Source organism: Melanotaenia boesemani, chromosome 19 (assembly GCF_017639745.1).
Source record: "Melanotaenia boesemani isolate fMelBoe1 chromosome 19, fMelBoe1.pri, whole genome shotgun sequence".
In the NCBI taxonomy this organism is placed as follows: domain Eukaryota; kingdom Metazoa; phylum Chordata; class Actinopteri; order Atheriniformes; family Melanotaeniidae; genus Melanotaenia; species Melanotaenia boesemani.
The window spans coordinates 5215996-5243860 of record NC_055700.1 but is presented as its reverse complement, the minus strand read 5'-3'; the positions used below and the strand labels follow the sequence as shown (position 1 = coordinate 5243860).

The following is a 27865-nucleotide window of genomic DNA, read 5'->3' as shown; positions in this document are numbered from 1 at the left end:
AGCGGCTTACTGTTTTTGGCCGGAGCTGGACCACAATAGTTAATATTTGGGTATTAAGACAGGGGAGGGTTTGCGTTTTGATTTAGGTACAGCAATATAATGCGAATACGCATCCGTCAACGACAAATAGGATAATTTTAGTAGATTTAAGGGCAGCAGTGCGAACCAGAATGCGGGATAAAACGCAATGAGGTCTGTCTGAATCGGATAAGAGCTTCACTGCATCTATTCTGTTGCTAAACAGGCTCAGTTTCTCCATCTTGTGCCCCGACAGTATTTTTTAAACAATTAATATTAAACCACAACATTTATGTCAGGATGGAAACTGGTGGAAACGCAGTGCCGTTCCCTGGCCAGCAGCGGTAATGCTCAGTACCGCAACGAAAAGGCGTACAGGAGGCCTCCACAGGGAGAGGCAGCAGGTGGGAAGGTCCAAAACTCTTGGTCCAGACCACATTTCTTTATATTTTGCTTCCACACAGCCAGACTTAAAATATCAATAACGGTTTAAAGTGTTATGAAGCAAGAGTTCTGTACTCTTACTTTTTTTTTTTTTAACCTTTTTACTCATTTTCAGTCCAGTTCCAGAGGAATGTTTTTTTCATTTTAAGCCATTGAACACCGGCCTTTGAATTATTTATACATAACAGATAACTTAGCAAATAGCCTGTTTTAAGTTGGATTTTTAGTTTTTTTTTCTATTCAAGAATATTTTTATTGTTATTCAACACATTTAACATAGGAACAAAATAGTGAGGCATAGTTTTAAAAAAAGCAAACACAAACCATGCAAACAATACAAGTAGGCAAATGAAAAGAAAAAAGAGTGCAATACTAAAATAAATAAATGTAAATAAAGAAGTTGTATGATACTGAGATATAAACATATCATTGCACTTCTGAGGTGGTATAATGAAATGTTAATTACACTTAAGCTTATTGCACATAATACTGCAGCATGTTTTACAAGGTGGCATTGTACTAATATTTTTGACCCAGTGACTAGTTGAACAGAGTTACAGCATCAGGGTAGCAACCCCCGGGTAGCCTGGTGTTTATGGTTTCTATCACAAGCACATCATTTGTTCCCTTTTCTCTTTTTTTGTGGGGGGAGGCTCAGCATATATTGCTATATTTATGAATGATTAAATTATGATTACAAATGCTCCTCAAACTTTCTAATTTTTTTCATATTTGCATAAAAATAAGTGGTCAAACGCCTTTGTATTATGTGGATGCTGTTTTACTAAATTCTGATGGTGAAATTATTTTTGACATTGTATTAAAAACATTAGCTGCTTCATAAAACATCAGCTGTTTGTTTAGTGATTAAAATAATAGTTGGTGTGTATAATTGAAAATAAGACGATTTTTGCCCTTTTTGTACTGGCTGTATTCTGTCCTTATCAGATCGTTTACTGAACTCATGACTGAATGTTGTTCCTCACTTTAACTCCCTTTAGTTGAGAGTGTTTAATAGATAAGTAAAAAAAAAGATAGAAAGTGAAAATTAAAAATAATATTAATGATAATAATAATAACCAGGTAGTTTAGTCTTGAATAAAATTAAATAATTCATAAAATCAGCAAAAAATTTCAAATAAAATAAAATTATGTAGAAAAGTAATTGCTAAAGTATTATTTTGTTGGATTGTTGCTAAGGCAGAACACACCGTGCTGTTGTAGCTGGTTATGTTGGATTTTATCTTTTTATTTATTTTTCCTCACAGATGACTTATAATAATAATTTCAATATTCTTATTTACGACAGAGTGTATGCAAAATATACTACAAGACAAAAACTATCAACAATTTTTTTTTCTTTGGTGAGAATCAGGACAAATAAAATTGAGAATTATTATAAATTTCTGAATTTCTTAGTCATTAAATGAGGCTGCAACAAGCAATAATTTATCATTTTATTTTAGATAATTTGTTTCTTTTTTTTTAGTTTGCCCTTTTCGATCTATAAATTGACAGGAAATGGTGCTTTTTTTTCTTTCTTTTTTTTTCTTTTTTTAGCAGTTCCCACCAATTTTCTCAGATAACAACCTGAAATGCTTTATTGGGGCCAAAAATCCTATACAAGTTTTAAGCATCAGATCTTCACATTTCAAACCAGATATTTAAAATGTTTTTATTTCATCAGCTCAACCTTTATTGCCAGATAATTACCACCATACGACTTGTGAAGAAGTGTGAGTGGTGCACCTTGGATAAGTAGATACACTGGTGGAAGTCCGTAAGGTTTAAGAAAAACAGTTTATTCAGCACTGGGAGGCAGTGGGAGTCAGAGGTGAAGGGTCATATGAGGGAAAGGGCTTGATGTAAGTTGTTACTGCTGAATACGGCGGATGGACTGGATCTGAGGGGTCTGGCAGTGGGAGCCAAACTCCCTGAAGTGTTTGTACTCCCCACAGTGACGATCACACTCCATGATATACTGGTATCCACGATAACCAGGGTACTGGTAGCACACAAATCTGTGGAGAGACGAGGAAGTAAAGATGAAATGTAGCAAGAGATTTGATTTGAGTTGGAGATGAAAATAAATAGTTGGATAGGAAATAGAAAAGTTGAAGGAATGCATTCGGGGGGGGGGGGGGGGGGGGGGGGGGGGGGGGCACTTACGCTCCAGACTGGATCCTGAGAGAGCCAACTTCATTGTTGCACCAGCCCATGGCCTGGAGGGAGGGATAATCGTCGCCAAGCTCACCCTTACGGCCCAGGAAGTTCTCACGCTCATAGATAGTCATACGACTTTCTCTATGGTTCTGCAGAGGGGGTTTGAGGGTTGGGGGAGGGGGGTGGAAAAAAAGAACAAAAAATAGATTTAAGCTGTTCTTCAAGTCAGACAAGTTTACATTAGTCACCTGTCAGACGCACAAAGTTTTAAAGTCAGTGCTGGCATTTCCTGAAGCAAACAGGCCAACAACAGATGAGGAGGTGGAGGAGTGGTGAGGGGGAGGGGGAGGGGGGACTTACAGCACAGGCAATAGGTCTGAAGGAGGTCATTCTCTCAATGTGATAGGCATTGCTGCCTCCGAAAGCATCACACTGGGGGTACTCTCCCCTCTCCAGGATGAACTGCTGTCCCTGGTAGGAGGCATGCTCATAACCCACCCAGCTGGGGAAAAAACTCTGTGTTAATATTGAGCAGGTTTTACCACGGTGTTGCATCTTCTGCTGCTTTCTGTGTGCTAATGTACTCACGCTCCGCTCTCCACCCTGAGGGAGCGCACGCTCTCGAAGCCAAACTCCATCACGTTGCAGCACTCGGAGGTGAACTCATGGCGGCGGCCCTGGAAGCACTCCTCATCGTAGACAATGATCTGTCAGGGAAGAAGACATGCTGAAGCAGCTGATGCTCACAGGTGGACTCAGGAACAGGCTCAAACGTACAACTTGATTTAGAGTTCCAAATTGGTGGAAGTTTTTTAGGGAAGCTGGTCCCAGATCAGGAAGAGGAGGGGTGCATGAACTTGCTGCTCCACCTGCTGACTCACCTTCCAGTGGCCGGAGAACTTGGTGCAGTGGTGAGTCATCTTGTCTGGAAAGAAGAAACACACAAAATGAAACTAACGTTAGGAGATCACAAAGACAGCTGGGCAGCTAAACCCTATTGTGAATCTAAAATGGAGGAAAAGTTTCAGAACAAACTTTGGATAACAAATAAAAATCAGAAACAAGAAAACAGGAGAGTCACTCTCACTGCAGAGAACAGAAGTGTGGTTCAGCACAGCTTGTTAAAGTGTTTAAAACATCCATAACGTAATGTACTGGAATCAGCCTGAATTTAGAGCTAAAAGAGTGTTTATGTGGGTTAAAGAAGTCAGAAGCTTAGCTGAAGCTCTTTGGGCACTTCCTCCCACCCATTCTATCTGTTCATCTTATTTTCTGCCCATTTCCTCCCTGATGCCTGGCTGTCCACCATCCCCATGTTTTATCTCACCCACTGGGTGTGGTGACGGCCTTTGGGCCCTGGAGCCCGAATGGCTCCTGTGTTTATGGAAGAGGGGGGCGGGGGTTTGAATATAATGTGTGAATATTGGGGGGCTGCAGTGCCCTGGCTGCGCTGCCCTGGCTGTGTGCTGGCTGGGTGAGGGACAGGGACTCACCTTGCTTTGATGCCCTTGGGTTGTCCTGCCGTGAGAGTGAGAGGAGCCACGCGCCCCCACCCTTTTAAAGCCTCCCCTGGCAAGGGGCCATGCTGAAAGCCCCGGCTCAGCAGCAGGGAGGGGCTTTTCTTTGTCCCCCCCAACAAAAGCGTGGTTAATCTATGGAGAGGGCAGAAGTGCAGACACCACATTATCACCTCGGGCAGTGGTCATGGAGACGCAGGACTATAAGAGAGACAAGACGCACACTGAGGACGAAGGGTTGGATGAAGGAGAGAAAAGATGTAGCCGAAAGCTGTTTCCCTGTTTATTTTAACATCAGGCTGCAAGCAAGGATAGTTTCAGTGTAGATTAATCCATCAATCATTCTTTTCATTTAATAGATTCATGTTTTCCACCAGAAAGTGACACAAAAAAGCAAAATATAAAGAAATCACCCTCAATATTCAGTTTGTTTTATAGATTCTAACTTCAGGGGACATTGAGTAAGAATTACTTCTATCTAACGTTGGAATCGTGTATTGCATTTTAACGTATGGTGCATTCCAGCGCCTCACTTTCTCAAAAACGTATTGCAACAACGGTAGCTGCAGTGTGTCGTAAAGCCTCAACAACATGATGAAAGCACGTCATCTGATAGTTCATGGAGTGTTCGCTCAGGTGAAGAGATTAGTGATTTCATAAATATTGCAAACTGCATCCCATCAAACTGTCAGATATGCTTCCTCTGTGTTTAGAAGGAAGAAAAGTTTTCACGGGGGAACAGATCTCGACAGGGAAACTGGCCTCGACACAGCATTTTTGTCCCAGTAGAGCCAGCTTATAAAGCCATCCCTCCGGCTTTTACTTCAGCTTTACCTCGACTGAAAGGCGCCGTTTACCATGACTATGAAAACAACTGAAACCACGTAAACATACACTTCTGTACCGACAAGGCTGGTATATTTTAGCAGAAGCTACTGTTATGCTGCCATGGCAACGAGCAACACTATAATAAAACCGAATGAAAAGTATTAGCTTTAGGCTAATTTAGTCAGTACTGTTGACTTTCTTGTCGAGGAGAAAGCTAGCATTTCTTCTTGAGCTCCTTCTACATTGGGATGGCTTTCCCAATGTTGGGGTTAGGGTCCTCCTTATTTGTATCGTCTGGTCACTGCTGTTGCCATGGTAAAACAGTTCCATGCTGCTGCTGCATATGCATGGTCCTGCATTTTTATGAATAACAATTTAACCGATTGTCCAACTTGCCAGGGTGGTAAGCCGCTCTTGTTTATCTTCTTCTCAGGTGTCTCAATCACTGTATGCTGGCTCGCAGGAAAAACGCGTAGTTGGTGCTATTTGTCCCTCGCTTGCGGCTGTAGTTTCAAGATGGTAGACCATCATGGCGCTTCCCTACCGGCTTACCCGTCATATGTGTGAATAAATCTAAAATTCTTTGCTCACTAGAATGTGTCAGATCATTAGCGGAGGCCATAATACACCAATAATAACACATACAAGCAGACATCGATTTTAGACAGTAAACAACAGAAAATGTTACACAATGTCCCTTTAAAGATATTCCAACTTTACTTATGTTCACATAAAACAAATAAACATGAGCAGAAAAAGTGGACTTAAAATGTGTACAGAAGCAATATACTAAAGCAGTTAAATATTAAAGCAACTAAAAGACAGATGATTAAAATTTGATGAAAAAAGATCTCTTTTAAAAGAAGGGAGTAGAAGCAAAAACATTTCTGTAACCGAACTGGGAGCTAATTCTAAAGAAGTAAAAAAAAAACAAAAAAACAACGGCTCTGCCCCCCAAAATCTAGTCTTTGAAATTCTGACGACGTGATCATTCTGAGAACGCAGCGTTCTTATGAGACGATATGGAATGAGGACATCTTTCAGATAAGATGTGGCGAGGCCATTATGGGCTAAGATGGTCATTATGTGATAAGATAAAATTGAAATCTATGGTTGCAGCCTTTTGGATAAAACGAAAGATTTTTAGTGGATGAATTATTAATAAAATGGCATCAGGCTTGTATAGCCTGGATGTAGTGAATTTGTAAACCAGATTTTCAGAATTGATTGGGGAAACTTGTGATTTTGACAGTTTTTCACAGATGAAAGAAAAGCTGCTATAGACTTAATATGAGAATTAAAATAGAAAATCCTGGTCAAAAATAACTAAGTTCCTCAAAAGCAGTGCAGGAATCCAAGGTAATGTCATCCAGAGAAGCTGTGTGTTTGGATTGAGAATCTATGAGGGTTTTTTGGGGGGGTACTAATCACATTATGTTATTTAAAAACTAACTCAAATTAGTGGCCAGACTACTGTTTCTCTCTTTTTACATGTATGACTTTCTTAGTGCAGACTAGCTTCACAAATTCTAGAATGCAGACTCAGAAATTTGTCATTTTCAATGATTTTTGGTGCAGAAATCTATGAAACAGAACAGCATGTGTTCAGTCAGAAAAATAAACAGCACAGAGGAAGTCATTCATCCAGACCTCTGATGAAACAACATTTCCTGCTGTCACATCAAAACTTCCTGTGATGATGCTGCAGTGAACCGAGGGTTTTATATGTTAAACACAAATCTTATTTGTAAAAACAAACAAAAAACCAACTCTTTTTGCTCCCTAATATTTTTTTTCTTTCTAATTTTGAAAATAAGTTCAGGCTCTTGAAACTGTTTGTCGGATACCTTTTTAGTCAGGCATAATTGTTCACATATTTATATATATAAAAAAAAAACCATGAACCTGTTGACAGGTTTAACAAGGAGGTTGTTATGCATTTGCCACCGTTATCCAGGACTTGTAAATGTGTGTGTTTGTGTGGCTGCTTACATAATCAACCACTTGTCAACAGCAGATCTGGGGCTCTTGTGTGGGCAAATTCCCAAACAACAGCTCTGTTTCCTGTGAGCCCAAAAGGAATTTTAGCCACTTCTCAGTTTAATTCTGCACATTCAGTTGACCTGAATAAACCTCTGCTTTCTCCTCAATCAAAAACAATAAATATACTTTTGTCAAATTGCAGCAATTCCTTTTGAGAAGATATATTTTATTTATTTATACATTTTTAACTCTCAAGTGTATCTGTCTCTTGTCAAAAACCTGATGTTAAAACAGTTGACAGTTTGTTGCAAGTGTCAGAAAAGGTCATTGGGTCAGGAAAATCAATGTGGTTCTTCATGTCAGTATGGTTCAGATTAAGTTACATCACATTAGGGAGGAGGATAAAGAGGAGCTGTGGACTAAACAGTAGTGATTGCTCAGAATTAGTTGTTCCTGTGTGGAGTCATCTGAAAATTGAGTGGATGGATATAAAGGTGAAGTCTCTGGGTGTCAGGAGTCGATATGTTCCTGCCGTTGGAAGTAGAAAGCTTTGGTGTGTCCGTCTAAGTAGATGTAAGGCCACAGCAGTCAATAGACTTAAAGATCAATAGCTGTCTTTTTCCTCAAGGTGCATGATGAAGATTTTTATTGTTATTGAAACCTTTGTGCAATAGAAAAATCATTTGATTATCAAACAACTAATTAGCCATTGTTGCCTGAAAACAATTTAAAGACATAATAGGACCAAACTATTGCACTGAATTTTCTTTAAATATCACAAAAAACAATTTTTAATTCTAACTCAGTCCGCATTCACCATCCTGCTCCACCAAATACTCACTAAATCACCAAACATGGATCTACATGCTGCTGAAAATAGTCCTTGATATACGTCTCTTCCTGTTTGAGTAACACTGATTAATTTCCTTAGACAGTTGGTCACTTTAAGTTTTAATCAGCCCTCTCAGAAATGTTAGTTCTATAAGCTAAAGCAGCCTCCTAAGGACCGATTTTGCAATGTCTTGACAGACATCTTCTTTAAATGACTCTGCTGAGCAAATTTAATATACCCAGTCTCAGTTATATTACAGAATGCCCTGGGAGCTGTACAGATTACATAGCAGGATTAGTTCACACCTAATCTCTATGTATCAAACACATTTAATCCTGTTTCAAAAGAGGAAATCATCACAGTGGAGGTGATATAATCCAAATGTAATCCATCTGACATAATCCCAGAATTATCTCTCATCAACATCAACCTTTATTTCACTGCATTGAATAGCAAAGATGGACCTTCGTTTATAGCAGTGTCATTTTTTTATTTAAGATTTGTGATTATTTTAAGCAGCCATTTTTTCTTTTCACTGTAATATCAATTGTTTATTTTTATGCTAAGTGTTCTTTTTTTGTGGATATACCAACCAAGAAACCCGTGACTGTGATGAATTTCTTTAATGTAATAACTTTAATATTTCAGCTTCTACAGACAGATTTCTTTTAAGATATCTTAGTTTAAAACTTAGACTGTATTCATGTAACTGATGCAGATTGGTAATTTGCTAACATTAGCAAATGTTAGCTAACATTATCATTAGTGAATACTAACATTAGCAAAAATGAGCTGCAAATGTTAGCTAACATTATCATTAGTGAATACTAACATTAGCAAATGTTAGCTAACATTATCATTAGCAAACACTATAACATTAGCAAATGTTAGCTAACATTATCATTAGCAAACACTAACATTAGCAAATGTTAGCTAACATTATCATTAGCAAACACTAACATTAGCAAATGTTAGCTAACATTATCATTAGCAAACACTAACATTAGCAAATGTTAGCTAACATTAGAAATAGTGAACACTAACATTAACAATGTTATGTAATATTATCATTAGCAAACACTTACATAAGCAAATGTTAGCTAAAAGATGCTATGTTTATGGTCAAAGTATGATTACTGTGACAAAGGCATTTGGTGGCATTCAAGAAAAAAAGGTTTTCTGTAGGCTAAATCCAATTTTTGATTTGTGTTGAAAATGGTTTTATTTATTTAAAATATGACATTAAAATGCAGGTATCAGTGCAGATTATTTATTGCAATTATTGCAATAAAAACCACCAGTGGTATCAATGTAAATTATTTCTGTTCTTGATTTTAATTGAAAATTGATCCTTAAAAATGTCCTATTTTTACAAGATATTTATTTTACTGTTGTTTCAATGTGAATGCAAACAGATATCATTTGCTGGTGTTTTTTTTCTTGGGTGTTGAGGCATGTGAAGTTAGTAGAAGGTAAAGTGGTCATCTAGCTAGGAAGTTGCTGGTAAATATTTTTATGAGTAACCAAACTGAATTCTAAAACACAAGGAGTGATGTTACATTACCCCTGAACAAGAAGGAGATTTAAGACACTTAAATCAGTAAATGAGGCTAAAAAACAGATGATTTAACTTGTGAAAGATTTTCTAGAGTTACAGATATAGTTTATTTGGACATATTCAATAAAATCATCATCACTGACTTATTACTGACTTACTGATTACTGATATATTTTTTCTAAATTAAATCAGTTGAAAGTTTTAATAAAACAAATCAGTTGTAGCTATTGTGAAAAATAACTGATTTGTGTATTAAAAAGTATATACCCTCAGTTTTTTATTTAAGAAATGTTCTACATCATATTTTATTAAGTACACTGTCATTCAGTCATGCAGGCTTACCACTTTTGGTTATTTAAGCCTGAAGCAACTTCATAGGGTACACATTTTAAATCTTGCTCAAGATGTGATTAATTTTAACACCAAAATATACTGTTCATGTACTGAACATTTGCATTCATTTTCCCTTTTCTGTAAGTTTGTTCTTGCAGCCCTCCAAAACCAAGAAATGGTGAGTTTAAATGTCAGGTCTTTGTTCACATGTCCAAAGCTATAGAATATGTTGCATTTTTGTGTGCCTGTGTAGGTGATGGAGTGGATTACCTTTTTGTGTCCTCTAAACCTTTGCATTCCTCATGTCTACATGCGACTATAGCTTACAGGCCTGGCAGCCCAACACATGGGAAAACTGCCTTGCTCAGTGCTTTCCTTTGACAGGGAAATGCTTACAGGCAGGCCAGAGGGGCCAGCGGTGTTTCCAGGCTATGCGATGACCCGGTGGCTTTGGCGCAGGCCAACTGTGATGACGAGAGGCTTTCTATTGTGCTGTGAGCCTCTACGTTTGGCCTTTGCCAGAGTATAAAAGCTTGGGTTGAGGGCTGACGGGACCAGCACGAGCCAGCCTCCCTCACAAGGCACAGCAAGCTGTACTAACGCAGGTAAGAACACACAGACACTGACATGCACACCAGAGCATCAGAGCTGCACACAGAGCCAGGGCCCACTCCCTGTCCTCCACACCCAGCCAAAGCCCCCTCAGCTTGGGGAAAGGCCCAAAACACAAGCCCAGAGCCCAAATGAGCCTCCCGCATGTAACCCACATGGAAATTATACCTACATCTTCTGTTACTAGCCTAGGACACCCTCCTGCTCTTTCAGCAAGTTCTATACATTCTACACACATAAACAGCAAAATTGTTATTGGTTTGAAAAACATAAAAACAAAAAACACTCCTACCACTCCTTTGACGTTGACACCTCTCCTTTATACTTCAGCCATCCTTCTCTTTCACATCATCTTCTGTAATCCTGACACTTCCATTTACACCTCTATTTCTGTTCATCCCCTTGTCTTCCTGCATCTCTCACCCAGACTCTCCTGAAGCCCCTCACCATGTCTCAGACTGCTAAGTCCGCCTCCAGCCAGGGCACTGATGCCAAGGACAAGGGAGCCCCTGCTCCTGCTGCTGCCACCAGCAAGGCCACCAAGACTGGCGACCCTGGCATGGGATCCTACAGAGTGAGTCACTGCATTGCAGAAACATTTTATTTGAAGAGCTGCATCACACAAATGAAAAAGAAAGCAAAGTCTATTAATTATTAGGTGTGTAAGCAAGCAAAATAATTTTCACTGGGGAGGATTTAAAATCACCAGCAGATGTGAAAGAAACTATAGAAAGCTGGTTAAAGTAGTAAATATTTACTCTGTGAGGGCTATGATTATTAGTTAATCAATAATATTCAACCTAACATATTGCGATAGAGACAAAATAATTATTCTTTTAGACTTTATAAAGACAGCTGTTTTCATGCAGGTTGATGTTAAATATTGCTGCTTTTACCTAATCAGAATTAATAAATTGGATTAAAATGGGTTGAAATTTACTAAAATTACAGTAGCTTTACAATTTAAGCAAAGAAAAGTCCAAATTTTATTATTGTATTTAGTAATATAGAGTTGTACAAACACTGTTATATCATTGTTGCAGAAGAGGAACAGCAAAGTTGATAAATGTAACTTTCTGCTGATTTTTGCTATGAAATGTGGAGCAATGCAAGTCTGAAAGCTACAAATGGAAATGTTAAAGTTAGTGCATCAAATGTGGGTTCAGTTTTGGGTTTCCACCTGAACCTGGGTTTTTTCTTTCTTTTTAATTACTATGCTTCAAAATGCACATGCAACCAGCTTTTTACTTCTGCTGCTGTTTTAAAAGGAGCTACTTTAGCAATTGCTTAGTCTAATATACAGTTTTCAAAGAAAATCATCTACTGGGCACACACATTTAGTACCATTGTTTTGTTTTTTCTGTAGAGTTTGATGTGTGTGGAAAATTTGGAGAATTAATTCACTGATTGCTGAGAAGCTCTGAGGAAAAATCTGTGTTTAGTAGAACAAGATGTATGTGTTAAACTGGTTTGTAACTACTAATTCGATGTTAAGCAGTTTAATGTGATATATTGAACACCTGCATCATGCCCTCTTTGCAGATCATGCTGTTCGACCAGGAGAACTTCCAGGGCAGGATGATGGAGGTCCAAAATGAGTGTATGAACGTGTGTGACCGTGGCATGGATAGAGTGCGTAGTATCATTGTGGAGTGCGGCCCGTAAGTGGAAACACACACAAACCTGATTTAAGCAGCCATAATGTCTTCATGTTCTCTCTATTCACGTATATTTCACCGCTTTCTCCTGCCATCCCCCACCCTCCCCCTTACCCCTGTGCCTGGTGGCCCCCCCTCCTCCAGCTTTGTTGCCTTTGAGCAGAGTAACTTCCGTGGGGAGATGTTCATCCTGGAGAAGGGAGAGTATCCTCGCTGGGATACCTGGAGCAACTCCTACCGCAGTGACTGCCTCATGTCCCTCAGGCCCATCCGCATGGTACGCTCAACATCCAAACTAGAGATGCTGAGCTCAGTGGGGTGACATTAAATCCAAATGACTGAAAAATTACTGAATGTTTTACTCAATGGAAATCTAAATGGAGCAAATAATTTGCATTATTGGCTGATTAATAACTTTCTGATAAGATTAGAGAAAGGGAATCGCTACGTAAGCTCTCAGGGCTGAAAATGACCTCTTTGCAAATCTAGTTTTGACTGACCGATAATCTAAAATTCAATTTACTGTTATATGAGCTAAAGAAGCAAATTCTTAAACTTTAGGGGCTGAAATTAGAAAGAAATCTTGGTGTTAATGTTTTAAAAGCTGAGATTTAATCATTAGGACCTTTAGCAGGTTGTACCTTAGTCATACTGAGCTCATTTACTCTCACTAATGTCACCAACATGCTTCTGGTTCTTGTGACATTAAGACTCTTGCTGTTCTTGTTTCTTCCCTGCAGGACAGCATGGAGCACAAGATCTGCCTGTTTGAGCTCTCCGACTTCAAGGGTAACAAGATGGAGATCCAGGAGGATGATGTGCCCACCCTCTGGGCGCACGGCTTCTGCGACAGAGTGGGCAGCGTGAGGGTGCCAGGAGGAGCGTGAGTGGATGCATTTATTAACTTAAGCTGCAGAGGTTTAAAAATGATTTGATTTTACTCCCCATTAGTACTTACAGGCCTGTGTTTTAAGGCTGTGAGGTATAAAATAAAAAGCCTTGGAGTACATATATCTGTTTAGATTTTCCACAAACATAAAAAGGATTTATTTTATTGTTTTGTACATAACTTTGAAGGATGGGTTGACATCACAAGGCTTTAAAATAACTGCACGTTGTTTTCTTCAGAAAAATACTCTTTTAGCCTCCAGATCCCAGACTTAGTTACCTCTAAAACCTCCTAAGCTGCCCTTAAAAGAACCACAGAAAACTCCTACTGAGTCTACTAGAACCCCATCAAGCTTCCTCAAGTATAAAGTCACTTGAGAACTGCTTGGACCTCCTATGAGATCACAAGCAACACCCCAGTCATAAAATGACCTTAAACATATTCATTCACAAATATAGCCTCTTTAAATGTCACAAGAACCATCTATGGGATCATTAGAAGCTCCTCAGTGGACTAAATAACCTCTCATTGGTAGGAAATCTCTTGAACATCACCTAGAAACTGTTCTGACTCCCTAAAGGGCTAGTAGAAATGTAGGACAGACCACTAACCCTCCTTTAAATCCAGCAGAACCTCCTGAATGACATTCAGTATCTCCTCAATGACCTGTAGACATCAAAAAGTATTTCTAAGACCCTCCTAAACACCACTAGCACTTCTTCAAGGACCTTTCGAACTCAGAATCTGAAACAGAACCTCTATTATCTCTGTGCCAACCATGTCTCTCCACGTCTCTTTCAGTTGGGTGGGTTACCAGTACCCCGGATACAGAGGCTACCAGTACCTGTTTGAGTGCGGTGACTACAGACACTACAATGACTTCTGCGCCTTCCAGCCTCAGATCCAGTCCATGCGCCGTATCAGGGACATGCAGTTCCACCAGAGAGGATGCTTCACCTTCACCGCCGCCAGCAAGTGAATGACACCTGCCGGGCGCCTGGTGCTGTTGTAACCATGCAGCCCTCTTAGCTTTTTATCTCTCCAAACTACCCTTTTCTTCAGATCTCCAGTCCTTTCCTTAATCTCCACCATCATCGCTCCATCCCGAAGGAAAGACAGAATGAGAGCAAATAACTGGACAACCTTAAGTGACTTTTTATGGTGCTACAAATAAACATGTTGTGAAAAACCTAAACCCTTCCTGGCTGGATTACCTTTATTCGTTCTCCAGAAGAAGTCCTGTAATGTTTAGATCATATTCTTGCAGAAATATGTGGAGTCTAACTGTGTGGTTTGATTTCATCATTCAACAGCAGCAGACAGTTTTCTGTGGTACGCAATTATTTTGGAAGCTATTCCAAATAACTGCAAAGAAATATAAATCTATCTAATGCAAGGTCATATCTTTCTTTCTTTAAGCTCAAAATCAAGTAACGCACCTTATATTTGTAGTAATCAAGAGATAATGTGGTGGTTAAAATAAATTATTACTCAGCTAAACTCCAATAACGGCTTTTTACATTTAGTAAATTTAAAGAGAAAAAAAAAAGAAAAAAATGTGTTTTCTTCAGGTTTTTACACCTTAATCTACAACTAAGGACAATTGGAACATGTGATGTAAATCTTTTACAGTCAACTGTCGATGTTTATTATTATTATTATTATTATTATTATTATTATTATTATTATTAATAACCCTCCATATTAAACTCCAGCAACATAACTTTGATTACAGCAGCCTACTACTGTATTTTACTTTGTTTTCTTGCTATATTTAAATATCATTGCAACATAAATATAATATTTTAATCAATATATTTGTGGTCTTTGCAGTGCAATTTAAAACGGTTTGGTAAAGAATTAGTTGAAACAAAACTTATTTCATTCATATCTATGTATCCATCCATGCCATAAAACTACCAAAGCTTTTTAAAATAAATAAATGAAAAATGGACATAATATATGCTGCAACATCTGATAAAAATATTAATCACACTTTATTTAGTTGTTTTAACATTTTAATAATTTATATGAATGCCAACTGGCGTTTATTAAACATGTATTTATTTCTTTTATACAGCAAAACAAACTTTTTGTTTTTTTTTTTCTTTCTTTTTAATCACTATTTTTTGTTTATTTATTTATTTTTATCGCTCTTACATATAAGCATTGTTGTCCGAGGTACCCTGAATGCATCATCAACACGTGGTCCACGTGCTGCATTCTCGATCATTGAAATTTCCTCTATGTCAGATCGAAATTTTAACAAATTCTTTCTAAAATCAGTAAATAAAAAATAACATGAAGGGTAAACATAAAAAATACTGACAATTTATTATTTAAAAGTCTACAGGAATTTTATTCAGATAGTGTACTGTTAAATTAGAAAATAAAAATGACGCTTTCATTTCTGCTACTAAAAAATACGACGATACTTAAAAGCAGCAGTACGTTTCATAAATTGTCTACCGGAGGACAGCCTAGGTGGAAGGTATCATGTCTGCACTTTTCAAAGCAAGAAAAGGTAAGAGCTTTAAGACTATAGAAACAGAATATTCAAAGAATATGATGTGGAGCTTTACTTAAAAACATCTTGCCTCTAAACAGCAGCGTACGGAAGCTACGTCTGAATGAACTAGTTACAGCTTAGCTTACTACATAACTCAAGTTACTACTTGCCTTCGTAAAATTAAATCTCATCGTGTGGGTTAACTCGTAAAACTAATTAACAGGGAGGCTAACCTAAATAGTTTTGCTGTTATGGTTAAATAACATATTAAGCAGCTTGTGTTGGCTCGTAGGCTAGTTAAGGTTACAGCTATCTGACCAATAACAGTACCAGCTGCTGGCCTCTCTACAAAGATTTAAAAAACAAAAACATACCGTTGAGTGGAAAAGCTGTAAATGTTTGATTAAAGTTTTGATTAGTTGTTTAGATGAAGGTGACGGATGGTGATGTTGACCTTTCACCCACATAACGTTACGCTAACTTGTTAGCCAGTGCTGCGTTCAAAGACATTGTTGAGTGTAGTATTACCTATATAAACTAATTCTACCACACCGAGGTTCTTGAGTAGTTTTCATGCACTGTTCTTCTGACGTGTGTTTACAGATGTTCAATGAGGGGCACCTTCATCTTTCAGCTCCAGTTTTCGTTATTTGATGTATATCCAGATTTAATGATGGTTTAATAAATGATTTGAATTGAAATAATGATTAAATTGTTAATAAGCAGATTGCATCAATTATTTTTTATGCACTAAAAACATAAACAAATAAATAATATTTTCCCACTTTGCTTTGTCTTACAAGACTGTGAACTTGATACTTTATGGAATTTTTGGTCTTTTTTAACAATGTTGCATTTATTCATCCAGAATTCCCACATGAAGCATTTTCTTCCTAATTTCAATAGAAAATTTTGTCTGCATAAAAATTAAAACAAAATTCCAAGTTGTTGGATAACTGAAAAAAATGTACCTGTGGCCCAGATACCCAGAAGCCAGTCAAGAGTTTGACTCTGTTTTCCTGATTTTGCTCCTAGATGCGCTGCTATGTAATTAGCACTTTCTAAAAAAGTACATTACGTTGTCTTTTAGCCTGTGGACTGATTCCAGCCTCATCATCTTAGTCCACATCTTCCTCAAAAGTCTTGCTGATGGTGGCATTGTCTGTCCTTCATCTTAGATAAAAATCAACCAAAGCTTCATGTACTGGAGTGTTGTTGAAACTTCAGAAATGTTCAAGACAAACATCTTTAAAAATCATATACGCACAGGCTAAATGAAAATGGGATAAACAGGATAAAACATAAATATAGCAAAGACAATATATATTTTTTAATTAATATGATTAATTTCACCAGAGCAAATAAATAAGCTAAAATAAACAAAGTGTAATAACAAAGCTCTGTTTAGTACATATTCTATGAATTTTTCACAGAATTGAATTAGTGCTATTTGATTTCATTTGTTGATCAGCAGCAGTCAAGCCAAGCCAACTTTATTTATAAAAGCACTTTAAAACAGTAAGTACCAACCAAAGTGCTGAACAGTAGCAATTCTAAGAATATACAAAACATTTAAAAATACATAAAATAAATGTAAAAGCAAACAATGTAAAAAAAAAAAAAAAGACCACAGCTAAAAAAAATAATGAAAACAAGATAAAAATATATAAATACCTAAAATAATATTAAAATAATAAAATCAACTCTCACGCTGGGTCAAAGGCCAAAGAGAAGAAATGGGTTTTAAGCAGAGATTAATAAATGGACCGTGAGGAGGCCCGTCTAGCGTTCAATGGCAGTAAGTTCAACAACCGAGGAGCTGCCACTGCAAAAGCTCCGTCCCTCCTGAGCTTACATCCTCGCACATCCAAGAGCAGCTGGTCTGCTGACCTTCGTCACCGGGAGGGGGAGTGGACATGCAAAAAAACAAATAAAAGAATTTTAAAATGAACCCTAAAAAGAGCAGGCAGCCAGTGCAGTAAAGCTAAAACAGGGGAAATGTGCTCTCTCTTCCGTGTACCTGTAAAAGACGTGCAGCAGCGTTTTGCACCAGCTGGAGGCCAGATAAAGATGACTGGGAAGACCAACATAAAGTGAGTTGCAGTAATCCAGCCGGGTTGTGATGAAAGCATGAATCACTGTCTCAAACTTGTTAAATATGTTGGTACAAAGTCCTGAAGCCTTTAAGTTATTTTTTTAAAATAAAAATATAAACTCCAACTTTAAAAATGTGTTTGTTGCTTCTCTTTTTCTTGTCACTTTAAAATGAATATTTGGGGGTGTAAGCCAAGTTTTATGTAGGTATGTTTCACTTTAATTGAGCATCTGTGTCAATCCAGATGTAATAACAGCAAACCAACAGTCTGAAGCTGTGCTGGGTGTAGTTCATTTTACAGGTATTGCACAGACCTGAGTTAATGTTACCACAGTTCATTCTGAGGGGGGTGGAGTGTCATGAGAGTTCATCCAATATTTTTCCGAATATTTCACTCAGAACCAAAGAAAAGCTCAGCAGGATTTATCCCCATTTAAATGTCCACAATGTTACAAATGGCTGCTGAAACAGGAAGTCTGGGGATCTTCATCATCAGGATTCGTCATGTTGGGAGCAAAAATATCTCTGCAAACCCCTATATGCTGTTTCAGATTTTGCTGCTCATGGAGTCAGTTCTACTTCATGACTGATGCTCGGTGAATCCTGAGCGCTGACATGTCCTTTTTTTTTCTCCCTCAGCTCTGGGCTTGTGTCTCAGCGGCTGTCGAAGTTTTTCCCAGCTGGCGGAGTTACCAGAGACCCATCAGATACTGAGGCAGACCTGCAGAGACTACGCAGACAGAGAGCTGATCCCCATCGCTGCAAAGCTCGACAAGGAGCACGCATACCCAGCCAAACAGGTACCCAGCACCTACAGCGGTGATGCGTCTCAGTATCCGCTGCATCTCTGACTAGATTTAAACACCTTCTCAGTATTTAGAAATATGTAGGTATACTCTGATATGTTGATGCTATCCATGCCTGAAAGTAAATAAAAATAGTGGGACAATATTAATAAAAGTTCAAGTGGCGTTTTCCGTACCACCGGTGAGAGGCTCTGACAGTATTTGACATTTTTTTATTGTTTTTTACGATTCTTTACGGCTTTTAATTATTTTTACCAGTATCATAGCTTTTATTGAAGCCGTTTTAAAATTTTACTCCTGGAACCCGTGTCTCTAGACACCGGTAGAGACTAAATGCCTCCGTTGCTGTCTACCGCGGACGACCTGGAACATTCTAACACTGACAGGCAGATCACTGACCTCAAAGAGGACATCTGTAAACTCTCTGATGAACTCAGGTCCAAGAACGAACTGCTTGATAGCCTGCTGGACTTGGCCCACCAGCAACGCTCAATGCATACTGCCTCACTGAAGGCGGCTCTCCAGGACACGGTACCCTGGGATCAGAATACATCGCCTCGGCCTCTGAGCTCAACACCCAAAAGCCCGCTCTGGTCCGAAGTTGTTTGCCGTAGGAAGAGGTCCTCGGACTGTGGCAACCTTGTCCTGTCAAACAGCTTTAACGCCCTATCAGTACCTGTGTCCAGCGGGGGGTTAACCACCATGTCATCCAGCTGTGATCCAGAGGCCGCCCGAGGTGGGGACTTGACATTGAAATCAAAGTTTTATCCCTTCAGGAGTTCTGAGGTCAACAAAAGCTAGCTTAGATATTAGTTAGATATTAATTAATCTGGGTCTCAAAGCTTGGATCCTCATTAAGGCCCATTTATGCTCGACGCAGAAGACGGATACGCAGACGGACGGACAGTCTTGCCTGTGTCCTGTGTCGGTTGTGCACATAATTTGGTTAGTTTTTTTTAGTCTTTTACTGATCCTAGCTATTCATCACTTGACGCAGAAGATGGAGCAATACCGCTGGAAATCGCGGGGGCAGTGCTGAGCAGAAAAGCTTACATGCAACCAGGGGGAAAAAAAACAAACCAGAGAAGAAGAAACTGTCGAAATTGCGCAACCTTTTGAAGAAAGACTGTATGCGAGTGTTTAGGGTGTGTTGCTGACACATTACTGCTGCTAACCGGTGTCTGAAACCGACGTCGGATCATTGGAGTGAACTCTGAACTCACTAGTGGAGGAATTGACTTCATAACCATGGCAACGTAAAAGATGCATGGACGTATGAGGACGGGGATGTATGACAACGTTTAAAACAAACGGCCCTATTTAGCAATGTGAGGGAGCATAAATGGGTCTTTAAAGACTCCCAGACTCCTGACAGTCTTTCACATTGTCTGCTTGGAAGCTAAGATCAGTGGTATTGGCAGGGAAATGGTCAGAGGGTCCAAAAAGAGACAGAGCAGCGGAACGATCTAAAAAGAACATGATGAGTTAAAAGATCGGAGAGATAAGAAAAGGCCCAAACTGCTAAAAGGCTTAAAAACAATAAAATCTTAAGATCAGTTCGTAAACAAACAAGGAGCCAATGAAATGAAGCCAGAACTGGTGTGATGTGGCCTCTCTATTGAGTGCCAGTTAACATCCGGGCCGCGGTATTTTGGACCAACTGCAGACGAGACAGAAGGAACTGATTCACACCCGAGTAGAGGCTGGTGCATTAGTCAAGACTTGAAAAAAATAGATGCATGAATCATTGATTTTCTGGCTAGCGTGGCAGTCTGGAGGCTTAAACAACATGGCTTTTAGACTGAGAAAGTTTCAGCCCAATAGGAGCATCCACTAAATGTTTAGTCTTAAATGTTGCTTCATGACAGATTGCAAGGAACTTTAGAGTTTCAGCATCTCCAGAGCAGAACAGGGAGTCTGGGAAAATCTATAGAAATCTTTAGGCCAAAGACACACACCCCTGTTGGATGATCATGGCCTGAGAGGCCTCGAGCAGCACTGCAGGAGAACCTGTCATGTCTGTTTAATCAATGGACCTTGGAGAATCATTTTCAAGTCCTATATCAACTATGTGCAGCTTCAATAATCCCAAACAGATTTATAGCTGTTGCAGGCTAAAATAAGTGAAACACAAACCTGTAAATGTTTGTTTGATTGTCCAGATCCATGAGTTGGGGGCGATGGGGGTGATGGCCATGGAGGTCCCAGAGGAGCTGGGTGGAGCAGGGATGGACTACCTGGCCTACAGCGTGGCTGTGGAGGAGATCAGCAGAGGCTGCGCCAGCACCGGTGTGGTGGTCTCTGTGAACAATGTGGGTGCAGTGTGAACACTGATAGTACTGCTTTGAAGTGCAGGTGTGTTAACGGCCTGTTTTGTCTCTGTGGTTCAGTCTCTCTACATCGGACCCATACTGAAGTTTGGCTCAGAAGAACAGAAAAAACAGTGGATTCCCCCGTTTACCACCGGAGAGATGGTGGGCTGCTTCGCCCTTAGTGAGCCAGGTAACTGAGCCTCCTTATTTCATTTTATTTTTCATTTTGATCACTTCTGGCTTCTGATAATGAGTTTCTGCCCATACACAGGACAATTTATGTAATATATTTAAATAATTTATTAAGCATTTTATCATAATAGTAAGTTAATCACAGTGAAAAGTTTATTTTAATATGTAGTAAAGAGTTTTGTTAAAGTAACGTCAGCGTATGTGAACAGTGACGACTTTCAGGCTCAGATTTGATCCCCGTTGTGTATTTTGTTCTACTCTTCACTTACAGAATGAAAAAAGTGCCACAAAGAAACATTAAATCTGTACAATAATAAGAAAATATACAAATAAGTAAATGTGGAAATAAACACAAGAAAATAAAAGAAGCATATACATTTATTCTAACCTTTTTTAAATTTATTAGTATTTTTAAACATATTTTGTCTTGCTTACAAATAGTCAAGCTTTAATTTGCTTTTTTAATTTTGATTTAAAAATAATTTTATGCATTTATTTTTATTTTTTTAATATGCTCATCTTTACATGTCTCTCTGCGTTATTACAGCCAGATAGTCATTACCATTTCTTCTAGCTTCAGCTCTGAGCCAGCCAAACACTCCTGGGGTGACGGCAGACTTTACGTTTGTGGTTGTTTCCTTTATAAAACTGCCAGTTAAACAACATTTTACCTCATATTAACATCTTCTGTTGCACCACATCCAGTAGCCACTTTTCTACAAGTGGCAACTAATAGATGCTAAACTTAGTCCTTACGTGTTTATAACAACCATATTTTTAAGTACAAAGATGTTATTCTACTGCTTTTTTAAACAGGATTATATCATTTAAATTCCAGGTAATGGCAGCGATGCGGGTGCAGCCTCCACCATGGCTCGTCAGGAGGGGGACCACTGGGTGCTGAATGGAACCAAAGCCTGGATCACCAACAGCTGGGACGCCTCGGCCACCGTCGTCTTCGCCACCACAGACAAGAAGCTCAAGCACAAGGCAGGAGGCGGCACTGAAGTAGTTTTTAATGTAGTTTCATACCCTCTAACTGCTCTCTGTCCTCCATGTCTGCAGGGTATCAGCGCCTTCCTGGTCCCTATGCCACACCCGGGACTTTCTCTGGGCAAAAAGGAGGACAAGTTGGGCATCAGAGCCTCGTCCACTTCTAACATCATCCTTGAGGACTGCAGGATACCGCTGGACAACATGCTGGGGCCCCGCGGTGCAGGATTCAAAATCGCGATGGTATTTTTAAACATCCTCACAGTGACAAAAAATCTTCTACTGAGCCCAAAATTCAGCCTAAACAGCTTATCTTCAAATTAGGGCCAGCTGGTTTGTCCATGCAACTTACAGAGAGATTAATATCCATCAGTCTAAGAGAAAAGATACAAGCATTGGATGAATATGGCGGATGGTCTTTGTGGAAAACTTCTTAAGTACAACAAATTTAAGGAGATTCGTGAGAGGATATTGGTGAATAAGTCTCAAAGTCCTTTTCTGTCAGAAGAGTTGACCAGCAGGTTGTTTTCTGTATTTTAAAAAGTTGTCTAAATGGTTTAAATTCATTCAGCTTGTATGCATATCACCAATCCACACTTCATTCCTAGTAAGGCCTAAATTAAAATGTTAGTCAAGTTTTCTGTCTTTATGTGGCACCACACACTGGTGCTTTAAGTTTTTGTTCCTGGTTTATAGCACAATAGGAAACTGTTATTTAACAGTTACATTAAAGACACCAATTATTTCCTCCAGTTAGTACAAGACTATGAAAGGTTCATATTTCCTTGCATCAGTTCAGGCTGACGGATGATCTTTTTCCTGCAGCAAACCCTGGACAGCGGCCGGATTGGCATTGCAGCTCAGGCTCTGGGCATCGCTCAGGCGTCTCTGGACTGCGCCGCCGACTACTCTCACAAACGTACGGCCTTTGGAGCGCCCATCGGCAAGCTGCAGGCCATTCAGGTAACACAGCCTGAATTTAAACTAGACACGTGTTTAATTTTCCATGAAAATGATGAGGTTTGCCCTTAATTTAGTCAGGGATTATTCACATTCAGCGTATTTGAAATATGCTTTTTAAGATAGTTTCAACTGGAAAAATGACTTTTTAATTTACAAATTTTAGTAAATCAGGAATTGATGGAATCGTTGTTCACATTTGTTGGTTAGGGCAGGGGTCGGCAACTTTTACTAATAAAAGAGCCATTTTTGTCTCTTGTCCCACCAAATAAACATAGTTTAGAGCATCAAAAAACATTTTGACTTAAAAGTAACTTGCAATAAACAAAAGTGGTACATTTTAGTGCTTTTTATGTGTCATATCAAAAGAAAATGGCGTACTTGCACACCTTCAGAGTTCATCTCTACACAACAACGCTGTCTGCTTGATATCATCTACAACGTTCATCTCATCACACATAACTGAGTCTGCTGGAGTGGATCAGTCGCTCAGTCCTGATGTTTGTTGTCATTTAAATGGACCTGATGATGGTTTTTACAACGAGAGACGTGTCTTTAATTTTTTTAATGCTTGGTTTTTAAGTCCAAGAACAGTTGTTACGATATTCAAATGAATAATTCTTTTGTTTAGTCTCTGTTCCTTTCTTTCTGAAATGACGTGTTTTTTTGCTCATCTCAAGCTGTGTACTGTTCAGTAAATACTGAGGATTCTGGAAATTAGTTGCACATGTTTTTTTTTCTTTGCTAATTTGTTGAGTGAGCCAGCATTGTTGGCAATGTAAATGAATCTGCTCTTGCAGAATTATTCTCTGTTTTTCCCTTAGAACCAGGGCAGAACAGCTCACAGGTTGCACTCCTGGGTTAGAAATATTCTACGGGAGTAAAAGATCGAGAAATACAGCTTTAGTCATTTTCACTTGTACACTTAAGTCCTAGAGATAAAATTTCTAGAGATGTTATAGAAGGGTGACGTGCACATTTGTAACACTCTGGAGATCTATGTGTAATCTGTTTGATGGTTGAGTTTGTGGTCTTTCATTTTTTATTATTAATATTTAAATGCAAAAGTCCACAGCATTTGCTGCAGATATATTGAAGGAAATTTAAAACCAGACTCTTTGTAATATCTCTGGAAAGTCAGTGGGTGCTACAATGTTCAGATGTTGCTTGCTGCAAATCTTCTTGAGTCTTTACCAGCATTGTGTGATTCTGCACGCTGGGATGAGCTGCTGTTTTTTAACATGTACATGTTTTTGTGTTATTTCTATATAAAATTATATCATGTACATGGAAGCCAGAAAAGTGGGGATTTCCAGTAACTTCAGTTTGTTTCTGTTTTCTTCCCATCGTGCAGTTCAAGCTGGCCGACATGGCTGTGGCGATAGAGAGCGCTCGCCTGCTCACCTGGAAGGCTTCTCTTCTTCGAGATTCAAAGAAACCCTTCACAAAGGTACACATTCCCCCTCAGATTTTAGGTTTACATTTCCTGTAGGATGACAGCGGTCAAACTCTGCTCCTGTTTTCCTGCAGGAAGCAGCGATGGCTAAACTAACGGCGTCTGAAGCCGCCACTTTCTGTGCACATCAGGTAAGAAACGAGCGATGGCAAGAACTAAGCCTTAAAAGTACCTTTTAGTTCCTTAAGAGATCCTAAGGACAAAAATGTCACCTTGTCAAAAACTGCTAAAAAATGTTATATAGGCCTAATATACATATATTATATACATAATAAATAATTATTTTTTGTTTTAATCCTTTAAAGGCATTTTTTTTCTCATTTTTTTCTTTTTTTTTTTACAGAAAAAACAAAACTAAAACAATTACTGTAAAAAACATTTCAATGAGAATTTGCTTGTCATTATTATTATAATTAGGTCAATCACTGACCCTGGTATAAGTCAATCATTTATAGCAACATAGATTTCCATGCATTATTTAATAAATTATATGCTTTAGTTTTTTTTCGTTTTTTTATTGATTCACACATTTTATCCTAAAGATAGAAAATGTCAGTTTTGCAAAAACTTATTAAAAAATGTGTATTAATTTTAAATGAGAATGTCTTTTTAAACAATTCAGCCTGAAAAATACATATAAATAATAATTATTATAACCCTGGCCAGTTTTTTTGCAAAGCTCTTTTTTTTTTAATGGAAAAAGAAAATCAAAAAATTTTCTAAAATGCTTTTCTTGCTTAGAATATGAAAAAAAATGGCACGATCTGATGGTCAAATAGAAAACTTTTAAATAAATACTACTTGTCCAATATGAAAGAATTGACATAACATAAAAGAATGTGTTTGTTTATGTTAAGATAAATGTTGCATCAAAATTACTTTTACATTGGAGGCATTTTTTGTTCTTAGCTTAAATGTGTAAGTTTTTGTGCCATTTTAAGCTATTTCAAGGAACTGACCTTCAAATTCTAAAATCATCTACCAAAAAATAAATGGTTAGGAGAAATTCAAGCTATATTAAATTAACTCAGTCCACAGGGCATGTATGCGGGATTTCTTATTGGTTCATGTAAGCAAACACTTACTATGAAAATGTTCTCTTCAGGCCATCCAGATCCTGGGAGGGATGGGTTTCGTGACAGACATGCCCGCTGAGAGGCACTACCGCGATGCTCGCATTACAGAGATCTACGAAGGAACCAGTGAAATCCAGAGACTGGTTATCGCTGGCCAGATACTGAAGGAATACCAGTTATAGACATGTTTTTATCTGCAGTACGGACATTTAACCTCAGATCTGTCATCAGATAAGGCGACTTCATCAGACTTCAGCACATCTACAGCCTGCAGTTTTAACCTTTTTTTTTAATTAATTTTGTAACAAGCCTTTAAAACCTGCAATGGATTGCCGACCTGTCCAGGGTGTATCCTGCCTCTCGCCTGCTAATTGCTGGGATAGACTCCAGCTTCCCTGCAACCCAAACTGGACTAAGCGTTGTTGGATAGATGAAAGTCTTTAAATCGATTTGGGGTTAGAGGTGAGAAGTTCTTTTTACCCTCCACTGTCTCACATCTTCAGGAAATTCAGGAAAGGGTTTAAACTCACTGTAAACTACAAAAACTGAAGTCTGAAAAAGTGCAACTTGCAGGGTAATAAAAATATGTCTAAAGAAAACCTTCGAGAGGTGTGGAGAACTACTACCACTGTAAAATATTACAACATTTTTTCACTGCCGAGCGAGAAATAAAAAGAAATGAGGGCTGAATGAGACTAGCTGGTGTAAATCAACCTGAGATCAGGCTGATAAATGTACACAGACACATGCAAATGCATTTATATATTCAGTGAAAATGATTGAAAAACAAGTGATTTGAATAAGATCGGCCTGTAGATCCCCTGCTGGCCAGAAGTCATCCTGCACACTTCAATAGTTGATTTTTCTTACAGCTTAAATCATCATGTGCCAACACCGCTCAGCTTCAGTAAGAAATTATAAGATTTAAGTTTTTTTTAGTAAAAGAATTTCCCTGTTTAAGTGTTATTCATTGGTTTGGTTAAACTATTTGTGCTCTACAGCCTCAGTCTCCATTTTCTGTTTGTGCCTGTCATTAGGAGGATCAACCACCAGAGGGCGACATAGTGCCTTCATGTTGACCCAGTTTTGTCTCCTTACATACTGTCTGGTGGTGTATTCACTGCACCGTGGCAACACTCAGGCTCATCACAGTGACCGCAGATTAAGCAGATTATTTGCTAAGATGAAGATTATTCTGGGTTCTGTACATTTTTTTGTAGAATTTTAGAGGCTATGTGATGAAAAACAATGTGTCTGCTTCACACACCTCTTGTGCCTCAATATCTTGTACATATTTAATGTAATTTATTGTGTGCAAATGATAATAAAAACGTGATTGCAACACTATGTTATGCAGGGAATTTGTGGATTTTATAGCAACCTCAAAGCCTGGTCATGAGCAACTCTGCCTTCAGCAGATTCGGATTTGTGCCTTGATGGCCACAGAAAACAGTCTGTAAAAGAAAGTGTCCTCCTTTAAATCTAAGGTTTTATGTATCAGGATATAATAAGAATTATTTGTTACTCGCTAGGTCTTTAGATTCTGGTAAACCATTTAGATTAGGTACATTTATTCTCAAATAAACCACAACACAATATATTACACTGTCATTAATTATTTAACAAACTTAGAAATTAAGAGAAAAAAGTAAGGGGTTCCTTTGTGATATGATCACTCTTTCACATGGTTGTGGAGCAATTTTGATCCACTTGTTTTTCCAGTGTTACTTCAGGTAATTAAGTTTTCTGCACAGCCCTTCGAAGTTCCCACCGTAGCATATTAGGTCTGGTTGTATCTCTGCTGCTGTGTTTGGGATCATTGTCCTGTTGCATGAACCATTTTCAGCCAAACTAGCTGTCAGACCGATTGCCTCACATTTAACTCTAGAATATGTTGGTATCCAGAGGAGTTCATGGTCCATTCAATGACTGCAAGGTGTCCAGGTCCTGTGGCTGCAGAACAAACCCAGACCATCATTCCTCCACCACCATCCTTGACAGTTGGAATGAGGTGTTTGTGCTGATATGCTGTTTGTTTTTCTCCAAACATTTCTACTTTGGTTTGGTTTCTCCAAAGGACATTGTTCCAAAAGTCTTGCTGTTTTTCCAGATGTGACTTTGCAAACTTAAGTGATGCCGCCATATTGTTTTTAGAAGATGTTTTCTCCGTCGACACTTCCAAACAAGACACACTTGATGTGCTTTTCTTTTCTTTTTTTCAGACAGTACTGTCATGAACTGTAACATTTAACATGCTAACCGTGGCCTGGAGCGTCTATAATGTAGCTCTTAGTTTTTTGTGGTTTCTCTGAGCGTTTCTCTGATCTTGGGCTAAACTTGCTGGGATGTCCACTCCTGGGAAGATTGTCAGCTGTTTTGAATGTTTTCCAGTTGTGGATAAGCTTTCTTTCTGTAGAATTAGGACCACAAACAGTTTGGGAATGGCTTTATAATCCTCCCTAGGTTCAGAATGATGAGCAGCAACAATTCTGTAAGATCGTTGCTGATTGTGTTCACGCACACACCTGAATACTGCTGAGCAGAACAAACAACCCCTAGTTCCAGGTCTTATGGAAGTAGTATGGATGGGTTTTTGAGCTCGTGTTTACCTCAATGAAGACCTGGTAAGGA

At 38.6% G+C, this 27865-nt stretch overlaps 3 protein-coding genes across 7 annotated transcripts; 2 read left to right on the top strand and 1 right to left on the bottom strand.

The window, feature by feature from the left end:
• The first annotated feature begins 134 nt into the window (after window positions 1-134).
• Window positions 135-14030, top strand: crybb1 (crystallin, beta B1). Of its 3 annotated transcripts, XM_041969310.1 has the most exons (8): window positions 135-422; window positions 9822-9854; window positions 9999-10281; window positions 10716-10862; window positions 11831-11949; window positions 12091-12223; window positions 12687-12829; window positions 13637-14030. In XM_041969310.1, the coding sequence occupies exons 4-8, from the start codon at window positions 10737-10739 to the stop codon at window positions 13812-13814; spliced, it is 699 nt and encodes a 232-aa protein (XP_041825244.1). In that variant the 5' UTR covers window positions 135-422; window positions 9822-9854; window positions 9999-10281; window positions 10716-10736; the 3' UTR covers window positions 13815-14030. The 3 variants fall into 3 exon arrangements, with proteins under 3 accessions (XP_041825244.1, XP_041825245.1, XP_041825243.1); XM_041969311.1 differs by lacking the exons at window positions 135-422; window positions 9822-9854 and adding an exon at window positions 7449-8152 and having other exon boundaries at window positions 10075-10281; XM_041969309.1 differs by lacking the exon at window positions 135-422 and having other exon boundaries at window positions 9537-9854.
• Window positions 1901-15916, bottom strand: cryba4 (crystallin, beta A4). 3 transcript variants are annotated; one of them, XM_041969314.1, is made up of 7 exons: window positions 15719-15916; window positions 4119-4277; window positions 3507-3550; window positions 3214-3332; window positions 2986-3127; window positions 2632-2774; window positions 1901-2483 (listed from the first exon to the last, which is right to left on the bottom strand). In XM_041969314.1, the coding sequence occupies exons 3-7, from the start codon at window positions 3543-3545 to the stop codon at window positions 2336-2338; spliced, it is 591 nt and encodes a 196-aa protein (XP_041825248.1). In that variant the 5' UTR covers window positions 3546-3550; window positions 4119-4277; window positions 15719-15916; the 3' UTR covers window positions 1901-2335. The 3 variants fall into 3 exon arrangements, with proteins under 3 accessions (XP_041825248.1, XP_041825249.1, XP_041825251.1); XM_041969315.1 differs by lacking the exon at window positions 15719-15916 and adding an exon at window positions 10736-10814; XM_041969317.1 differs by lacking the exons at window positions 4119-4277; window positions 15719-15916 and adding an exon at window positions 3713-3827.
• Window positions 15272-26581, top strand: acads (acyl-CoA dehydrogenase short chain). Its single transcript, XM_041969298.1, has 10 exons — window positions 15272-15359; window positions 18079-18239; window positions 20408-20557; window positions 20636-20747; window positions 21588-21739; window positions 21815-21985; window positions 22568-22705; window positions 24057-24152; window positions 24233-24289; window positions 25264-26581. The coding sequence occupies exons 1-10, from the start codon at window positions 15332-15334 to the stop codon at window positions 25414-25416; spliced, it is 1218 nt and encodes a 405-aa protein (XP_041825232.1). The 5' UTR covers window positions 15272-15331; the 3' UTR covers window positions 25417-26581.
• The last annotated feature ends 1284 nt before the right edge of the window (window positions 26582-27865 follow it).

Coding starts and splice junctions, on each gene's coding strand:
- cryba4 (XM_041969314.1), bottom strand. CDS start 3,545: ATGACTCACCACTGCACCAAGTTCTCCGGCCACTGGAAG. Junction 3,333..3,506: donor AGTTCTCCGGCCACTGGAAG/GTGAGTCAGCAG, acceptor CTTCCCTGACAG/ATCATTGTCTACGATGAGGA. Junction 3,128..3,213: donor CTCAGGGTGGAGAGCGGAGC/GTGAGTACATTA, acceptor TTTTTTCCCCAG/CTGGGTGGGTTATGAGCATG.
- crybb1 (XM_041969310.1), top strand. CDS start 10,737: ATGTCTCAGACTGCTAAGTCCGCCTCCAGCCAGGGCACTGATGCCAAG. Junction 10,863..11,830: donor CTGGCATGGGATCCTACAGA/GTGAGTCACTGC, acceptor CCCTCTTTGCAG/ATCATGCTGTTCGACCAGGA. Junction 12,224..12,686: donor CCCTCAGGCCCATCCGCATG/GTACGCTCAACA, acceptor TCTTCCCTGCAG/GACAGCATGGAGCACAAGAT.
- acads (XM_041969298.1), top strand. CDS start 15,332: ATGTCTGCACTTTTCAAAGCAAGAAAAG. Junction 20,558..20,635: donor TGGTGGTCTCTGTGAACAAT/GTGGGTGCAGTG, acceptor TCTGTGGTTCAG/TCTCTCTACATCGGACCCAT. Junction 21,740..21,814: donor ACAAGAAGCTCAAGCACAAG/GCAGGAGGCGGC, acceptor CCATGTCTGCAG/GGTATCAGCGCCTTCCTGGT.